The sequence below is a fragment of the Botryllus schlosseri genome, chromosome 9 (assembly GCF_051294905.1).
Source record: "Botryllus schlosseri isolate E-star chromosome 9, Bs_hap1, whole genome shotgun sequence".
Classification (NCBI taxonomy): domain Eukaryota; kingdom Metazoa; phylum Chordata; class Ascidiacea; order Stolidobranchia; family Styelidae; genus Botryllus; species Botryllus schlosseri.
Genome location: NC_137244.1, coordinates 14,978,268 through 14,997,474, shown reverse-complemented (window position 1 = coordinate 14,997,474; position 19,207 = coordinate 14,978,268). Strand labels below are relative to the sequence as shown.

General features: G+C 40.7%; 2 protein-coding genes across 3 annotated transcripts; both read right to left on the bottom strand.

The window, feature by feature from the left end:
• Positions 1 to 488: 488 nt before the first annotated feature.
• LOC145446226 (uncharacterized) lies at positions 489 to 3,715 on the bottom strand. The gene is made up of 2 exons (XM_080324470.1): positions 2,656 to 3,715; positions 489 to 2,585 (listed from the first exon to the last, which is right to left on the bottom strand). Exons 1-2 carry the CDS (start codon positions 2,673 to 2,675, stop codon positions 1,142 to 1,144), a joined length of 1,464 nt encoding a protein of 487 aa, XP_080180596.1. The 5' UTR covers positions 2,676 to 3,715; the 3' UTR covers positions 489 to 1,141.
• A 6,682-nt stretch (positions 3,716 to 10,397) lies between these two features.
• LOC145446377 (lipoma-preferred partner homolog) lies at positions 10,398 to 18,985 on the bottom strand. 2 transcript variants are annotated; one of them, XM_080324654.1, is made up of 8 exons: positions 18,756 to 18,985; positions 17,265 to 17,429; positions 16,739 to 16,900; positions 15,361 to 15,478; positions 14,584 to 14,699; positions 13,492 to 13,622; positions 12,357 to 12,477; positions 10,398 to 11,157 (listed from the first exon to the last, which is right to left on the bottom strand). In XM_080324654.1, the coding sequence occupies exons 1-8, from the start codon at positions 18,906 to 18,908 to the stop codon at positions 11,032 to 11,034; spliced, it is 1,092 nt and encodes a 363-aa protein (XP_080180780.1). In that variant the 5' UTR covers positions 18,909 to 18,985; the 3' UTR covers positions 10,398 to 11,031. The 2 variants fall into 2 exon arrangements, with proteins under 2 accessions (XP_080180780.1, XP_080180778.1); XM_080324652.1 differs by lacking the exon at positions 18,756 to 18,985 and adding an exon at positions 18,000 to 18,124.
• Positions 18,986 to 19,207: the final 222 nt, after the last annotated feature.

The following is a 19,207-nucleotide window of genomic DNA, read 5'->3' as shown; positions in this document are numbered from 1 at the left end:
TTCGGTCTCTATGGTTCATATACTTGAAGTCTACATTAAATACCATTTACTCCTTGAATAGGTGAATAAATACACGATTAATGCATTGATTCGGGTATCTGGCCGAGACGTGCTTCATTTTCCCATATCCGGCCCGCCGACTGAAGAAGTTGCCCACCGCTGCTCTAACCTGTAAACATTTCGATAATCTTTACGCTCTATGAACTAGTCATATCACCGGCTTGTATATCTATTATCCATTGAACGAATGAATATGCGGGAACGTATGAAAATTTGATATTTCACTCATCTTGTGATACACGTTAGCACAGAACTCACCGCAGGGCGCAGTCTAGGCATACGCTTGGCACTTTCCGTTTCTGCAATAGTCGGAGAAATTATTCACCGCTGCGGGCTCTACGTTTCCTCTCACCGACGACATAGCGAGATCGTCGGCAAAATCAACATACTGTCTGCGCTCTTCGCGGGCCAGATATCGAATTCGTAAATTTCGTAAATAATTTATTTCGCACAAAATATAGGCGATAAGACGCATCAACGCTTTATACTAATATAGTAAAATGACAGTGCAATAAAGCAGATTGAATCTATGATAATTGCGCCAAGGACTGTGGAATATATAACGCGTACGTTACATGGTGGGTATAGGCAAGACAATTTCACCAAAGTACCATTCGTTAAAACTGAATGATTCACCCGTGTCATTCTATAATTCCTACTCACAGCAATACACCTTGTAAGTTGTACCGATCAATTTAGTCCATATTTATCAATTGCTTTTCTTAAATCGGCGGTAATATATATGTCATGTTTCTATAAAAACAAGTGAATAAGATTCATGCTGCTTATTTTTGTTCGTTTAAGCGATCCTATCCTGAAGATCCTATCCTGATATACGATGTTCTTGTGAATTCTCTACTAGTTACTGACGATTACCCATGACGAGTGTCAACCGAAAATATTCGGGTTCATTTCAATATGAATATACTATTCAATTGTATCCTGAAGTTGTGTGCCAGCAGAAGAAATAAAATAGTAATCGATTCTCCAAATATGGATCTGATCGTTTTTCTGTAAAGTACATGCTAACTGAAGGGTGTAGAAATGGCACGTTGAGCACGTTCCTTTCAGAACGGCGCTATCACAGATCCGTCAATACGACATTGGAATTTTCAAGTTTATAAGTGTCTTTCAAAAGTTCTTTATCACCTCCCGGCATACTCTGGTCGACGACCGACTTCCTGGGAGTATTTCTCCCGTTCGGAATGCTGGGAACAGGCCGGCATAATTTTTCAAAGTCCAGCCTCTCCAAGGACTCCAACAAGCTCTCCTTGGTCAAGCCGGCCTGCTGCAGCTTGTCCTGCTCTATCGCGTTCCAGCTGGCGGGAAGGGACGCGTAACCGTACAGCCATTTATCCTTTTTCGGTGTACGAACCGATTGTTCGCGGTCGTTCTTACGATCCTTGCGAGATCGCGGAGGCTTCTGATGTCTGGCACGTCTTTGCTTGGCGTGCGCATTCGCAGCGTCCGTCCTTGTGCCGGCGTGGGCCGAAGCCGGGCGAGTCTGCTTTAAGTAGATTGGCATTTCCAAAATTGTCTCGTTCCTCACTACGCCCGATGATTTGTGTGGGGTTGGGCTCAAAGATTGTGACTTTTGCACGGGGGCTGGGATTTTCGAGGATGATTTTTCCGGCGGATTTTCGATGGCAGGTTGCTGGCTGAAGGAGTGCGTTTTCGGGCGGGCGCCTGATAATAAACTGTTTGTCGTGCTAACGTCGTTATTTCCATTTTGATCGCTGTTTGCAGTTTCAGTCTTGATTGACTTGATGGACTGTCTGCGGGCTTTAATCGATATCGACAAGTTTAACTTGGTGGTAGACGGTCCGGCGCCATCTCGCGGCGAATTCGGATTGTCAATGCTGTGTCTTCTGGATATAGGTTTGCGTGGCTCGAACGCGTCTGCGCTGGTTAAATTTCTGGTGCGGTATTTACGCATTTCCGGTTTCGGACGGTGGCCGTGACCCGGTCGCGTGTAACTGCGCGACGATGCCGGTCTCGAATGCGACGCGTGATGGGGAAACTTTCGCCTATGCTTCTTCCGTTCGCCGAAATTTCTGCTTGAATATCTTCCCGTCGCCGCCTGATTAGAAACGGACGGGTGACAGTAATCACTCTCTGCGTCGGACACGTAGTCGGATGTGATGCTGTATCTGCTATTGATTTTAGCGCCAGATCCCAGAGACTGACCGTATCGAGCTGGAATATCATAATAGCCAGGGACATTAGCCTCGTCGTGTGTATGTCTCGTACTCTCCAACGAAGAGTATTCTGGTGGTGGCGGTGGTTGTATTGCTATTGTTGGCACCTCAATTTGGTAAGGGTCACCGTTCGTCGCCGTCGTGTCCGTCGAAATATACGCTGGATTATCCGTCCCGCATATTCGCGAATCGGTGATGTCATGGAATGGAACAGACGTAACTTGCGGTGGTTTCGAGTTGGGTCCGTCGTAGGCATTTCCATTAGCGTCTCCTTGAAGGCATTGGCATCGGCTGCGCCACCATTCTGCGCTGAAGTGTCTCCGGAGCCTATGTATGTAAAGGCAGACGCGTTAGGTAACGTGATCATAATTTCAGGAAGATTACACAAAGTGCTTACCACTGACGAATTCCAGACATGGCGAACAGACAAAAGAAACAATGGATTGTGATGATTAACGAATTCCTCTCTTCACAGTGAGGCACTGAGCCTATTATCAACAGTACGTTAAAACTATTAACTAGGCATCATAGCAACATAACATCGAATTTCGTAAGTGTAAAGCTGGGAATATTCGTCCACTCTTGTCATTACAATAAAATTGGACATTAGTTGATTTCATCATAAATTATATTAGGCAATTTCATGTTGATGTGGTGCAATACTATGTCATCACAACATCAAAACCGCTTCGGTGCTACGTGCCTTTTGGTATCGGACGATCATGGTTTTGTCTGTATTACACACGACTTACTGAGCTCTACGATATAGCGCCTAATGAATTTCCACTTAAATGAATACACATATCACGTAAAATTGACGGCACGGTACGCGGCGGCAGTTATGCAACAAATGTAGGCTACTTGATGGTTGCAAATTCCGCAAATTTCTTGACTAAGTCATTATGTATTATGTATTTCCGCGGAATACTCTGTCCATTTAGTTTACCTCCAACTTGTTGTACGGTGTGATTCTGTGTCTGAAGATCACCTAATATCTAATTAACCAGAATCAAGTTCCTATATCATTTTCAATCTTCCTCCTGTTCGATCGTCATCGCAATTAAACCAATTCTAACGTAAACGTTGATCAGTATCCTTCGATTGGTATCAAATACGTTGATATGTCGAGACGTTAACATATGTGCCTGATTAGATGCTGCTCCTGCCTGGGTATTACTAAATGCAATCAAGAAAACCAGTTCAAACTACTGCGAATTTCATACATAACGGGGAACTGTTATGTTTAGTCCAAACTGCACGAACATCCGGAGCTGACCTGACCGCGTATATCCGCAACTCTCATAAACAAGCCCCGTTACATATCTTTATTATACATACGTACATTAGGCTGTCACCCGATACTATCGTATTGTTCCGGATCTTTTGTCGTCCGATGGCATAAAGGGTAAATGCTCACTGTTCCTATACGAAACTTCTTGGAAATGGAAGCGAGACACTACGTCCAATACAAACGCTCCTGTATCGCAATTATTTTGAGGCCATGATAGTATGATTGTAGAGGGCGTGAATTGTATGCCCCTTCACTTCATCAGGTGAAATAATACGGCTGATCGCTTACTGGCACCTAGTACAGCCGAATGTTCCTGGGCAGAGGTTAACGAGTTGGATATAAAGTTACCTTGTTATGTCATGTGTGTTTACTCTTGCAGGATTTGAGTGTAGAATACGTTTGAGTCCCTTATACTCATGCTTTACATAGGCATACTTTCTTCACATTAAACCAAATCAAGAACGAATTGGAACAAAAAGGGACGGACCTTCTGTACAAGAATAAATAAACTGGCAACTCGCAAGTAGGCTACCAAAATGACAGTAAAGGTGACGCGTTGCAAATCAAAATCAACTCGGATCACGATACGCAGGTGTAGGCCGATAATAGCATACAGCCATAGCCATAGCCATAGCCGTGTTATTTTTGGCATAGGCCAAAAATAACAAAAATAGCTTATTTTTTGCGTTTTTCAGATTTATTTGTGGCAATTTTAGCATCGTCATGAATTCATATTTATAGCCTCGAATTAACCACATAGAACGGTTCAGTTTGGTGTTTCTTATGAAACGGAAGTCATAAAACATGCAGTATCCACACTGTGCCATCAAACAGCAAGATTTATATCCGAATTGAAAACGAAGTTGAAGACCAAATTCACCCGATACAAAACCGAGTGCTTCTGCAATATCTATTCTCAATAGTCGATTTACTAAGCGCGCAAAATTACCGGTATTCAAACTGGTCACTCACAATACTTGATATAACAATTCAAAAGCGTTTCTGACACGTTTGGTTCGCAGTTTTCACTATACCCAATCAATGGTAAAACTCATGAGGGACTTTAAAAATCGATATATTATGAAATATATCCACCCGACAATGAAAACTAGGTAAGGACTGAATTTATTCATGTATGTGAGGTAGGGTTGCCATACTTACGGAATTTGCCGGACATGTCCGGAATTTCACTGCTAAATCTGTATCCGGGAGGAATTTCTAAAATATGCCTAAATGTCCGGAATTTTGAAAGTTTGAAATAGGATCCAAATGTTTTCGTAAATCAACAGAAAAATTATTATTTTTTGGCAGATTTATGCCACTTGAAATTTTTCTTCTCGCTCCGCGCGATTTGGTGTCACGATCATTGATTTTAATATGTGAAACCACCCTCAAAAAGCATGAAATCAAAAATTATCAAAAATAACCATCATTCACTGAAATAAGTTCAATTGTAATCGCAATTATGGGAGAACGTTACATTACTGTAGTCGGTTAGGCTCTAAAACCTGATGGTCGTTTGTCTTCATTCTGGGGTTCGCGAAGATGTTGAACGCACTCAGCTTGCAAAATATGCCGTCAGTAAGTCTGGGCAAAAGTGCTGACCGTTTTTCAGTAATCAGCTTATCAAATTCTGAGCTGGGCCACAAAACATTTTCAAATTAGAGATGGAGTCGCGACCATGAAAGGTTGAAAACCACCGAATATGCAACCAGCTGGTGCGGATCTGCATTTAGGCTCATAAATAGTCGTAACTGTGTGACGTGACATAAATTTACGATGTATAATTCCGTTCCCTGTATTTTCAACGTCATCGTCGTGCACCAGCTCCACAGCTAACTATTATCATGTGCGGGCGGAGAAAGGATCAAAATATTATAGTAATACATGGAAGAAGCATTATTATAGACTGATTTCATTCACAAAAGTTAACCCCCAGATGCATATAAAAACTAGATGTATATCGTAAGGCCCCAGACGTTGCATCGATTACCCTATGGTGGGCTCAAGATCAGTCTTCATTTGGACGGGAGGAGGATGAAAAAGTGTTGTTTCGATCCTGGTTACAACGCACAACCACATAAATGTCATAAATGCACCGACCTTAAATTATAACCACTCCTGATACGGATCGTGACCACCTAAGCAAAGCTTTGCTAGTGTGGCGTCATATTGAAAGACAATGTGCATACCTCATTTCAAAATCCGGTAGTGGGCGCTAAAGAGCCTCTGGAATTTGCTCCGCATGGCAACCCTAATGTAAGGTAGGCCTATAAACCTTTTGCACAATGTCTGTTCAGTGTTCATTGATGAAAGTATATGTCCCTATTGGAAAACGTGACACAATCCATCAATTATTCAACAATATGAACAATGTATATGAACTTGCAAACAGTTGTCAATTGCAAGTTGAAGGGGAATGGAATTAGGTATGGTATAGGCCAGGCCCATGCACATTGAGCGCTATAAATATAGCGTGGGTCGCGCGTGGTGGCTACATCATGTAACAAAATGCATAAGCGATGAGCATTGACAACAGGAAAATGACTAGTAATTGCGCTAAATTTAAAAGTTATGGCCCTCTATCACAGATTACGAAATATGCTGATTACTATAATTTTGCGTGTAGAGATCATCTACTTCCTAATCGCTGGACATTATCTGTTTCCTAATCGCGGGATTGCTCAATCCTTAGATTGGCCGTAAATCCCGATTTTATCGCTGGACTTTTTGGCCTTTTCATTCACCTTTCATGGACCCCTTGGATAGTAGTATGCGGACCCCCGAGAGAGAGAAAGAGAGTCTTTATATTCATCCAACCAAAATACATAACAAACGGCAGTGGTGGTGGTACAGAAAATATGCATGCACAGATTGCACAGTATTCGGTATTAGATAGGAATGATCGATAAGAGCGTGAAGGTCATCTAGTCTGATCACACCAGCATCAAACAGGTACACTTGACTCTGAACAGTCTGGCTGTAAAAATTGTTTAGTTAAAAAAGGAAAATAGAAGAAAAATTAAACGATGGTAGCAAATGATCAATGAAGCAATGTCTGGGCGAGGTAGGGCAACAGTGATAGTAGTATAACGACAAGAGGTGATCAAGTAGGTCTTCTTGAATCTATTATAAGGCGATTCACGGATATGCGGTGGTAATGCCTTCCAGATGATAGGTCCCGAGTAGTTAGGTTGCTATAGGGTGGGGATAAGTAGATATTTCCTTTTGACGAGGATCTCGTGTAAGCCTTATGGGAATGGACATTTTTAGCAGGTATGAAAAAGTCGAAGGATTACGGACGACCCTATTTTAGGAATTCTGCTTTACACACTTGTTTTGTCACATCATACAAACTCCTGTCAATTCTTGTTGACATTCTTATCTTGAACTTTCATAAAAATCTAGATTTTCAAAAAGCCTTAATTTTGGCATTTTCAAAATTTTATTATGGGCATTTGCTTCCCGAAATGCCAAACACGGCCTGCATATAGCCCATTTATCAGGTTTACCTTTATAAGTAGCGATACATGCAATGCGAATCACTGATTTGACATCAATTCGAATCAAGTCTGAGGCTGTGCGATTCAGGCAGAGGTGGTCAAAGTAGTCAAGAAAGCTAATCAAGTAGAAGTAGAAGTAGCGAAGAAAAAATCTACTCAAGTACGAGTAGAAGTACTTCTTCCACAAAGAAACCTAAAACTACTTGAAGTAGAAGTAGAATTGACCGACTTTAAATCTACTCAAGTAAGTAAGTAGTTGTGAAAACGATCGTAATTCGTTCGCATGGGTTGTCAAAAGGTGCAAATTGAGCTATGCGAAAAGGTGTCCAGCTGAATTCATATTGATGCATATCACGAGGTATTCAATTTTCGACAGCATAAGCATTCCTCCGCATAATAGGATGAAAATGATAATATTGATATGGAAATGCAGTACTATAATCCTATTTTTAATCGAACAGCACGTTTTGGAAAATATCATGGTATGGCGCACTCCCCCATATTATAAGGCCGGTAGTTTAGTCGAAGAGCAATACGGAGAAGTTGTATAGGATACGGAGTAAACACTTTGCGCGATTAGAAAACGTGAATAAAAAATATGGTGGATCGTAAAAATACCATATGTTGTAGCATTATTTCCGGAAACAAAAGGTATTACTACAGTTGCTTTTATACTTTAGCATGTATGTTATCCAGACAAAAGAACTGATATCAATTATAACTCTAAATATATGATACTGAGAATTGAAAGTGAAATATAAATAGGCTACTAATTATAAAAGCGGAAAAGGTATTTCATATGTTTTTGGTCCAGGAAGTTTGGTGGTGGTATGCTAAAACAGATCTAAAACTAACAAAAGTTAGATTCCACTTTTCCAGATTAGGATAGCCTATGCCATGGACTGCTAGATTACGATATGATAGGGAAATGCTAGATGGCGAAACATCAGTTTCAAACGTTATGATGAGCCATATATATACTGTCATGAAATGTTTGATATGGGCAAAGGGAGACAATGCGGTGTGAACGGAGCCATGCCAACCCGCTACCTAAATTATATTCACCGACACTTTCGTGAAATCATGCTGGTTAATCCGTATCCACGGAGCGCGGAGCGCGACGAAAATTCTTGGCTTTACTCAACTTTTATGAAAATTAAATGTTGATACTCCTTGAAAACAGCCCCGAAATTCCTCAGGCTATCTTCCTGACTGGAGGATTGAACTACTTCGACTTGACAAACTGAAAATAGCGAAAAGTAAGTAAGTAGATCACAAAAAATTACGAAGTATAAGTAGCGAAAATCAGATCTACTTGAGTACGTACCAGAAGTAGAGGAAAACTACTTGAGTACTTCGAAAAAGTAGAAGTACTTCGTTACTGACCACCTCTGGATTCAGGTCAGCCATTTCGAATCGAACCGAGTCTGTCAAATATTGAATCGAAAGATGACAAGCGAATCGACAAAAATAACAACATTGCCGGTACGTCGTATTTTGTCATTGATCACAGCGACAGTTGACAATAGCTATGCTAACTGACCTGCGCAAACGGAGCACAGCTGAAATGTTGTCATAACTTGACGGTTGATCTGGCTTCCCACGACATGCCGCCCTATTTCTTGTCGCTTCCTTTTTCTATACTATATTCTTTACTTTCATTCAGTGTGCATGCTTCCTCTTTACATCGCCTAGGCCAAGGTAGGTGTCTGATTCCATAGACAACTCCTAGTCGCTTCGACATTGCATCGCATTTTTTGTGGTGTATTGAACTGATAAAATTGCTAATAAAGCAATGGTGATGATTGACGCCATTGCGGATGCGAACATCAACATAGGCTACTAAATACAATTGTGTAGGCCTATCCACTGCACGGGCTCATTCGAGAAAATGGTAATGTTTTTGTGGCATTCATGGTGTTTGTCGACTACTATGGTCAATGGTCATCTACACCGTGCCGATATTCTGCTTTTTTGTTCCGTATCTGCCGACTCCTAGGCTTTTTGTAAGACACCGCTTACGCGGATGAGATGGCGAGGAGCCGCCTGGATAAACCTCCAAAACTTAGGTATAGGAATTCTCAAGTCGACCTCGGTCGGACTCGAACCCGCAACCTATTGGCGTTGCAGCCGCATATAATACCACTGCGCTATCTCGCCACAAAAAAAAGGTAATGTTGAAGTTAGTCTACTACACAGGTGGACTGGACAGTCTACATGTTTGGAGTAGGCCTACTCAAATAGGCCTATTACCTAATTGTACTACTTATTCAAGAGGTTTTGCTTCCATACTTCTATTTCTAACTAGCAGTATTTTTCGGCCGAGCTACTTGCATATTACACACATTGGATTTCTCAAAGTAGACTAAGTTTTGGGGATCTGTGGTTGTTTCGTCTCGTGATTTTTTGTGGTGACTTGACTTGACTCGAGTCATGTTTTTCATATGCGTAAAATGACTGAAAACTGAACATTATGACTTGGATTCGAGTCAAAACACTACGACTAGGAGTTAACCCTTGACTGACTTGCACTCAAACTTGACCATAGGTGATGAGCCGAAAATGACTCGAATCACAACTATAAAAGTGAGATTGACTTGTGACTCGGAACCAGGGCTGTGGAGCCGGAGTTCCGCTAATTTTCGCTTAATGGAGTCGAAGTCGTGAAAACTATAGTGGCTGGAGTTGGAGTCGTGGAAAAAATACCGACTGGAGTCGGAGTTTGTGAAAATGACCTTGACTCGGACTTCTTTATCATGAAAACAATTGCTTTCAAAGGTATCTTCAAATTACTAATAATACCTAAAATAGGATTTTTATGTACCATCAATCACTGTTTCAATCACTGTTATATTACTAACGATATCGATAAAATTTGACATTATTTGCGAATTACAATTCAGTTGCATAGAGGACGAAAATCGCAATATGCATCTTCGCGATGCAGCAAAAATTGATGCATTTTCCTGGAAGTATAACATGATACTGTGAAAGAGTAAATACAGCGCCCGATTTTGCAAAATTGAGGTATCATCGTTCTGGCGAGCGTAGAAGGTTAATTCAACAAAAGCATTTGTGATTCGGTTGGGTACGGTTTCGAAGTAGTTTTGGAATGACTCGAGTCATGATTTGACTCGAACTAGTCTGGTGTCACGTTTCCTGAATTTAGTTTATTTTTTCAAGCTCTACCTTCCTGGGATTCGAATACGGTATACAAGGTATCGTTCACCCCACCACCAAACCAAGTTCATCGAGATACTGAGCTTCCTACGCTCTGCGCCAACTCCGGTCTGTCTAAGTGTCGGACACTATCGCTTCTCAATCAAAACGGATGTAGGCCTACCGCGCTTTTCGCCAAACACTGGTATATGCTGTATTTTGCTAAACGACTGAAACAAGATTTTGCGCGCTCAAGGGGTACATGCAGCGACGTAGCCGAGGTAGGTGGGTGGGTCATTCTTTTTTGTTAATTCACAATGGTAGTGACGTCGATAAAAAAAAACGGCCCACCGAAAATTTTTACCCCGGCTATGCATCTATAGGTACAGGTAAGTGCATCACGCGTGCTGTCTGGGTTGAGGTTCTCGGATCGAATATCTGCAACAAATTCCAAGATAAGCCCGCATACACGCGCAACAAAGAGATCGGCGATTTTCACTACCATAATCTTGATTTCAAAATCGGATATCACAAGGAGCATGATTGGAAAAATGCTTACTTAGCTACGTTGCCGCTATAACAACTTGCTTATTTACCATCACCACCACTAAACTAACGATACTCTTCATACAACGAAGACATTTGGTAGAGGCAATTAGATCCCAGGTAAACGACGTGAATCGCAATATATCCATCGCTGCAAATTCTAGAACGGTCAATTCCTAGTGACAATTGGTCGGCTAATCGCGCGTTTTGAGCAGGCGTTCATTTACAAGCGTTGCGAGGCTAATTAGTGAAAGCGGCGGTCGTGTGTCGTGTTCTATCTGATATTGTGACTCATTTCCTGGACCAAGGCGGTGTTGCAGTCTCGGCACAAGATGCGGCCGTCCAACGGGAAGCACCCTTTTCCTTCGCCACCCTTCGACGACAGCGCTACCTCGCATTTCTGTGAAACACCAGAATACAGATAAAGAGCCTGACACTGCGGAATTCCGCGCCGGCATCGCAATCAATTTTGAGAAAGCGGTCGGGCCACAGCGTGCAGCAACGACGGCGTTAAACCGTTTGATGCGCCAGGATTCCGTAGAACGCAGTTTGGTTTGAATTGTGACAGCGTCTTTGCGGGCCAGAGATAATTACATATGTATTGTATTATATTGCAAGTGATTCTTTAGCATGCGTTGCTTGAGCATGTGATTATATAACCCGGCAACCAAGCCGAACCCCAAAATTTCACCTTGTCCAAACCCTAACTTTAACAAACATGCTCATTAGGGCTCTTCAAAAATGACTCTTTTTCTCAAATCGTACTAGCTACTTGATAAAATTGTTAGGTTACCTAATTTAAGCATACACACAAAATTTGGTTCAATTCCAGCCAGTAACCGCTTTGCTACAGGAGAAGAAAGTTTCTATTTATTATATAAAAAGAAATGATAAAAAATTTGAAAATTTTCTGTCCACCCCATGAAAGTGTTAGGCTGTCTATAGAAACGATGCTCACCAAATTTGGTTCAATTCCAACCAGCGGAAGCGGATTTATTGAGGTCGAAAAATTTTGATTTGAATAAAATAGTATTTGCGGTGAGCACAACTATAATAAATAAACAAAGAATCGGTCACCGTAAATACTATTTTATTCAAATCCAAATTTTTCGACGGCAATAACTCCGCTTCCACCGATTGGAATTGAACCAAATTTTGTGTGTAGGCTTAAATTAGGTAACCTAACAACTTTATCAAGTAGCCAGTACGATTTGACAAAAAAAGTCATTTTTGAAGAGCCCTAATGCTCATGTTGACAGACAATGAATAACGGCAGGAAACTACATGCCACTTGAAGGCTTTCTAGTAGTTGCATTGCGATTTTCCAGTAAGCAAAATATTAATGTTGTTTAGAAAACTGTTCCAAGCAGAGTGGAAGCAGACTAAAATCGTAACCCCTGGAGTAAGCAGTGGGAGCAGGCCTAATAATTTGAGTGCTCCAAGTGAGAAGAAGAACTTTGTTATCGATATCTTTCGGCCCAATTCAAAGACTCAACAGTCAACACATCTAACAGACGGTTTAACGAAGTAAGGATATGGAGCGAATTGCTTGATATGCCCCACAAATCTAATATCTACTAGCCGCCATATTGCACTCACTTCGCATCGATAGCAGTCAATATGAAAACTACGGTCCAGCGCCACGATCCGGACCGTTTCTTCCTGCCCGTTTTCGGGCATGATCGGGTCATCACACACGGAGCATTTTGGGGCGAATTTCCTGGAAGCACATGCAAAGAACGGCGTGAGATCCATGTTTCACAACTTGGGAGAACGACACATTCTCTATCGTCTAGAATAGTTGAGAGTAAGGAAGTAGAACGGCGGTTCTCAAACTGGGGGCGTAAAAGCGCGCGCGATTAACCCTCATCTCATAGTTATTGCTCTGTATAGTGTTCAAATTTTATCTTTCAGAATTCTGACATCAACAGCCATAACTTTCAATGCCATCAAACTATACGTTGGGATTGCTAGCATTGTGATTGCTCTCTTTCATATTTTTTGATATCACGACAAGTGGGGTGCGAAATTTTTGACTGTCATAAAGGGGGGGCGTGTCGAAAAAAGTTTGAGAACCACTGAAGTAGAATATAAGGTGGCGTCGACCAGAGTCATAGTAACAAGTTTTGAGTTGCGAGGTGGAAAATCCGTGCAAATGAAGGCACCTGCGCGCTTAAACTAGGGCCGAGTACAACATAGTATTTTGATTATGATGATTCGAGTTCAGCCGCGGGAGTTAATATCTCTAGCATTAAATTTATACGTTCCTTGAGACTACGAACTACTTTTTCACATCATATTAATTGATATTCGAACACTCGACTCGAAGCTCAATACCAACTCAAAACATACATTCGATTTTTCCTAACCCTAGGGTTAGGGTTATTATCAACATAAACCACTTCCGCCAATCCAAATAATATCCCGCGTCCAAGGAAAATTGTCGGATATGGGAGGCCTTATAGATTTTCAAGTTAGATTAGTAATCTGAAAATATGTCATCCATTTCATAAAGGCACTGTCTGCTTTGGTATGTGAAATCTCACATCATTGGGAATTTCTTCACGCATTCATCTCAGCGTATCACTGACAAAATTAATGAAAATTGCTCGAGCAATCACGTGAACAGCAAACATCGCACATCGCAGGAAGCATGCACTATAGCCTACTACAAAAAACGAAAGTTCTCTGGTTGCCAGCAAATACATTACATGGTACGTCGTGGCCAACTCACTTGTGAAAACAGTCAACACAATGAATCTGATTTGTAACATCGACGGTGAAAGGCACTCCGTCCAAATTCTTGCTACAAACAACACACTTGAAACATGCGGCATGATACGGCTTTCCTGTAGCACGTAGAATCTGGGAATGCAAGATCAAGTTGAACTTACATGCACGACTACAGAAGAGCAAACATGTGTAGAAATAACGCTACGCTTAGGCTAGTAATATAACTGACAGGAGAGTCAGTGACTACAGTAAATTCCGATGCATGCAAGATGTTACCCAGCATGCCCACAAAACATGTGGCCCAGAAAAAACCACAACAAACCCTGTGTGCCGCCATGGTGCCGCTGATGGCTGCGTACTTAATGCCGCAGAGCCCTGGGTTCTGGTGTGACCTCATCCAACTGCTGAATATTCTCATAATGATAATAATTGATAATGGCATCGCAATGGAGTTGTCATGGGGAGTTAGCCGCCAACTGTGCTAGTTTGAATTTCGGCAGTAGGGTGTATCGAAGTGAAGACGCTCCCCTGAGTTGCTGTCTTCACTAAAACCCTAGAGAAATACCCAACAAAAGATGCATACAAGAGAAGAGAAAGAACGAACGGCAGAAGATACCAAATTGTATTAATGTCACTGTTATGTTGGGTTTTATTGACAATTAATATCAGTACGAGGTGGTTGTTAAGTTGATGGATACCACAAATGGCAGTTTCCCTCCTTCTCTCTGTTCATTATAACATACTGTCTCTTGTGTATTCATTGTACATGTTGTGTCTTGAGCAGATGAAAATACTAACATCGCAATTATTGATTATAGTATTGATTGATATAATTTTCGCTACGGCCTACATCCTAGTATCTTCTTTGACAAAAATTCTTCTAATCTGCCCATTTCAATTTAAAGGTAGATATCGGTTTATTCTATCACCCTAACAGCAAAAGGTGTAGCATTGTCCCCCAATATCATAAAAACCATCAAAACAGGATGGGACATGATTTACAAGTACACTAGGATATTTCAGACTGTGTGGTTAACATACTAGACAAGCAACATGCTAGGTATGCAAGTTCAAATGATGAAGTATAACTTACTCTGTCCGTGATCACTTCGGAACATACTGTACATTTTTCAAGCGAGTTCATGTAGCACGGTTCGCAGAACGTCTGTTTGTCCACAACATAGAATTCAATTCCGTGCAGCAATTTCTCTAGATTGAAAAGAATAAAAATACTTAATTACCTTGGATATACAATGATTGCAGAAAGTCACCAATTTGAAATGTTCAGTAATACTTGGTGAAACACTACGCAGTGAACATGAATGACACAAGCAACCTAATGTGGTGTGGTATATCAATTCACATATTCTGTTATGATTAATAGGTATGCAGTATGGTATGCAGATCTGGTATTTATCCGAAATTCCATAATACTTCTTGACAAAAGAATATTTATAATTCTTCAATACGGTTAGGCCAAAGGTAACACACTCCACAAATATACTTCACCACTCAATGTTGTTGATATATCACCATATACATACGGTCTGAAAGCATTCTAAGCTGATTGCTCAGAGCTAAGGAAAGTCAATCTGTATCAGAATTCATTGAAATTCAATAACCACAGCATATATTTCTACATGCATGCATGTGTGACTTGGGCTATGATATCAGTTAGTCATTTGATAGGGAAATAAACATTGCCACTATAATCCAACTACACTGTGTTCATAACACACACACTGATAGATATGTTTACTCTGTAGCCTACATAACACTTTTCCCATACCAATTCATTGACCTCATAGCATGTTCAATGGGATGTAATGCGACACAACAGGAAGCAATAGAATTTATGACTATCACATACCGCATGTCTTGCAACGAAAGCAATCAATGTGAAAGACTTCATTCATCGCATTGCAACCAGTTTTTTCCCCTTCTACACTTTGATTACACTTTGCACAGTAGCCATACATATCAGCATCCTGGAAGAAGAGTTAAGTTATCAGTAGGGCCGGGCAAAATCGAGTACCTGAGTGATTCGATTCTGAATCACGTATTACGCTTCGAGTCGAGTATTTGAGTATCACTCACAATGACGTCACAACAAAATGCACTATGCCAAAGTTCAGATATGTACCTGTTATACCACCACAAAGAATACAATGCCTGTTATCCGTCACATTAAAAATATTTTGGTATTTTCCAACCATACCGATTTCATTGCACTTCTTTACAATGCTGTGGGATGATCATGACTTCGGAAATGTGTTATTTGCAGTAACGTTCGTAGCTTTGTAATACGGTATGTCTCGTATGCTGCGACACGGGCAATCAAGGTTTCAAGGCTTCCTCGGTGGAAAGTAGCATCAAAACTATCATTCTCGTTAGTAAATTAACTGTTAGTTGCGAGGAGCGTATAATTTGAGTACTCGAAAAAAATCGTCTTTTACTACTCGACTCGAATCATTAAAATTGATACTCGATTCAGATTCGAGTACTCGAATCATTGTGCCCAGCACTAGTTATCAGAAACAGATTTCTTCCATGGAAAAAAGCACGTTCAAATGACAGCAGGGCTTATTATCATGACTAATGAGATGAGAATGACTATAAATGTGGTATCCCAAGTGGACTATGACTCAACAAAGCGGAATGGACATTGTTCTAGCCGTATGGGTAATCTGATTGTCAAGCACACAAAACCAGGCTACAAGTAAATTCAGCAAAGGCAATGAGATGTACACTGCACATATACAATTAGCGTCGAGATGCTAATATTATTTTTGAGAACTTGACTCAATCTTTTGCATTGTGCACTGTCCGAGTAGGCCTACACATATATAATCAGCAGTTCACGTTCACATCTGGATTTTAGCCACTAATATCCTGACACAATCAAATTCAATTGGACTTACGCTGGCTCAACTTGGAACTCGTCAAGGGAAAAATGGAAGATGTCTGCTGAAAGTGTCAGGACTTGGAGTGTGATAAAATTCAGTCAATTCCTCATAGATAACTTGAGGATTTCAAGGCGATCAAGTATGAGTTCGAGCCAAATATTAGACATGGGTTGCGAGTTAGCCTATAGTCGTACACCACTGCGAGTGTTGTGGCAAAATAAATAGCACATAACCTCACTTCTAGTCTCTTCCCTTCATAGAAATGTATACATTCTAGGGAACTTGGTTGGACTATGGATAGAATAAAATATCTGTAGTGTAAAATAGAATACTTCTTCATACCGGCGGACTGTTCATTTTGTCAATGAGAGACTTTGTGAAAAATTCAAGTTCATCTTCTTTGTTTGAAGAATCCTCCGATACCAAGGGCATACTTGTAAAACGCTGTGCCATATCTGTATCGACTGAAGGCAAAATCGTTTGGTCCAAACCGTAATCTAAAGTCTGAAATTAGGAATATATTTTGATAACAAAATATAGTATCTCCTATAGCCCTATACTGCAAGTGAAAGCACATTCACTGGCTGGATTTTACAGACATCACCTCCACTCTATTGGCAGTGTCTGCAAGATGGTTATTGATATCTGGGATATTTCACGGCTACATTGATGGTGAAAACTGTGATATCTCAATATATCAACACAATTTATACCTATACCTGCGAAATATATATCCACAGGGCAGTTCTAAGTGTGCTTTGAATGCTAGTGATATATCATTCAGGCCTTCACCAAATAAAGTGTACCGTAGGCTTTTCAATTTCTATACAACCTTTTGAACATAATAAAATTCTGAGCAGAATCTTACAGGAAACGCTTTTGGAGGAGCAATGTCCTTATCAGATTCAGATGTCTTCTTGGGCCTCGTCTCGACCTCTTCTTCCACAACTTTATTTGAATCCTTCTTATTCCTTATATGCTTGGTGTGAGCGCTACTAGTCTGACTTTTTGGTAGCGAAGTCGAATGGGTAACCTATAGAATAGAGATTTCGTCAATTTCAAATCTTGGTAAGCGGTTAAAGTAACAAAACAACTCGCTTTCAGAATAAAAATATAACAAATCGTAGATTCTGCTCAACGAGTTGATTTTGATCGAGAAGCAACCTAGCATGCGACAACAAAGGCGAGTTTCATACAGACATGACGCACTTAATTAAATTCATCTCTGGCGAGCTGAATGATGCGCTAGTGACTCTATCCGGCGATAAATCACCCCTTCCGGGACAGTTAGAAGCCCCATACGCCCGAGAACGAAATACTTAGTAACTACAGGCGGTGTTCCGCACGGTCATGCGCCAATGCGCCAGGAAAGAAATACTTCATTGCCATGTAAGGAGGCACGTTAAGCTGTTTACGCCAAAGTGCGCTTGATTACGATAAAACCTTCTCTCGTCTACTAAGATATTTCGTTTCTATCGAGAAATAAACGTTCCTAACATACGCGTTTACTATTTCTGTTTACCGTAGTGTGATGATAACTGAAACACACAGTAGAAATCCGTGTTTCGTCGAAAAGACTAGGTACTTACTGCGATTTACTTACCCTGAATTTCAACATCGTTCTATATATTATATGTATATGATATACTATACAACTATTAATCCTGATATGCAATAAACCTGAAGCAAAGATGCTCATCAATGAATGGCAAAAGATATCTATAGCGAACAACATTGGAACTGTGTCTGAAGCCATACATGGCACAATGCTGACACATGGTTTGTTCTTCATGATTGATGGGATGACGAAAACGTTGGCACCGATCTATCCGATCGGAAATGAAAATTTAACCTGAATCTTGAAAACAAACTAAACGGTGAGGCGAAACAGAAAATACTGACGCTAACTCTCAAACCGATAGCTCGGATTAATGCGTTACCTATAACGGATATCTATAAATTACCAGTAGGCTATTACAACTGTTCAATGCCATGCGTTATAATCAACATCTAATACATGAATTTGACTGAATAGTGTAGGCTCTTCAGTCTTCAAGCAATATCATTGATCTACCTTCCAAGTTTTACTCTACGCAATAAATAATGCTACATGTTCTGAAATTACATATTCTACTCTCGCGCTTCCACTATAAAAACAAACTGTGGAAGGCGTTTGATAATAAATTCTTTTCGCCAATTTGATAACACGGCCTGTCGTACGATTCATAATATCACATTACGTCTCATGGCATGAGAACTAATAGGACCTGTTGTTACTCACTCCTACGCGACTTGTCATTCATCTCCGCATGCTACCGCACTAGTACAGGCATTCCGGGGAAAAGAGAGACACACTTACATCGGAATTGCCGGTCTCCGAAAAAGGAGTATTTCCGTTCTTGAGTTTCCCCGAAGATGCAGGAGCATATTCAATGGTAGTTTTTCCCATAGCTTCCTCGGCATTATTCAAAGCCGTTAATTCATCGTCCAACCAAGAAAGTGCTGCATCCATCGTGTTTGTCGATAAGCAATTTTCGAAGCGTAAATTAGGTTCCCTTCGAAGAGAAATTTAATTGTGATCTATGATTTAGATAAGCTTCCTGTGCGATGTATCTGGTCAAAGATTTAAGGGTGACCTGCTTGTAGTCCTGTTTTAACGCTGACGTTAGAATATCGGACTCTATACCAAAATCTGGTATTGCAGTATTAGGTCTACTATACAGCTATTGGAATAACTATTTTGTATAAAGTAAACTGATGCTACAGAGCTAACGGTGATTTTGTAAATATATAATTATGTATTTTAATGTA

Coding starts and splice junctions, on each gene's coding strand:
- LOC145446226 (XM_080324470.1), bottom strand. CDS start 2,675: ATGTCTGGAATTCGTCAGTG. Junction 2,586..2,655: donor ATGTCTGGAATTCGTCAGTG/GTAAGCACTTTG, acceptor TTACATACATAG/GCTCCGGAGACACTTCAGCG.
- LOC145446377 (XM_080324654.1), bottom strand. CDS start 18,908: ATGGATGCAGCACTTTCTTGGTTGGACGATGAATTAACGGCTTTGAAT. Junction 17,430..18,755: donor CGGAGACCGGCAATTCCGAT/GTAAGTGTGTCT, acceptor TCTATTCTATAG/GTTACCCATTCGACTTCGCT. Junction 13,623..14,583: donor CCGAAGTGATCACGGACAGA/GTAAGTTATACT, acceptor TTGCATTCCCAG/ATTCTACGTGCTACAGGAAA.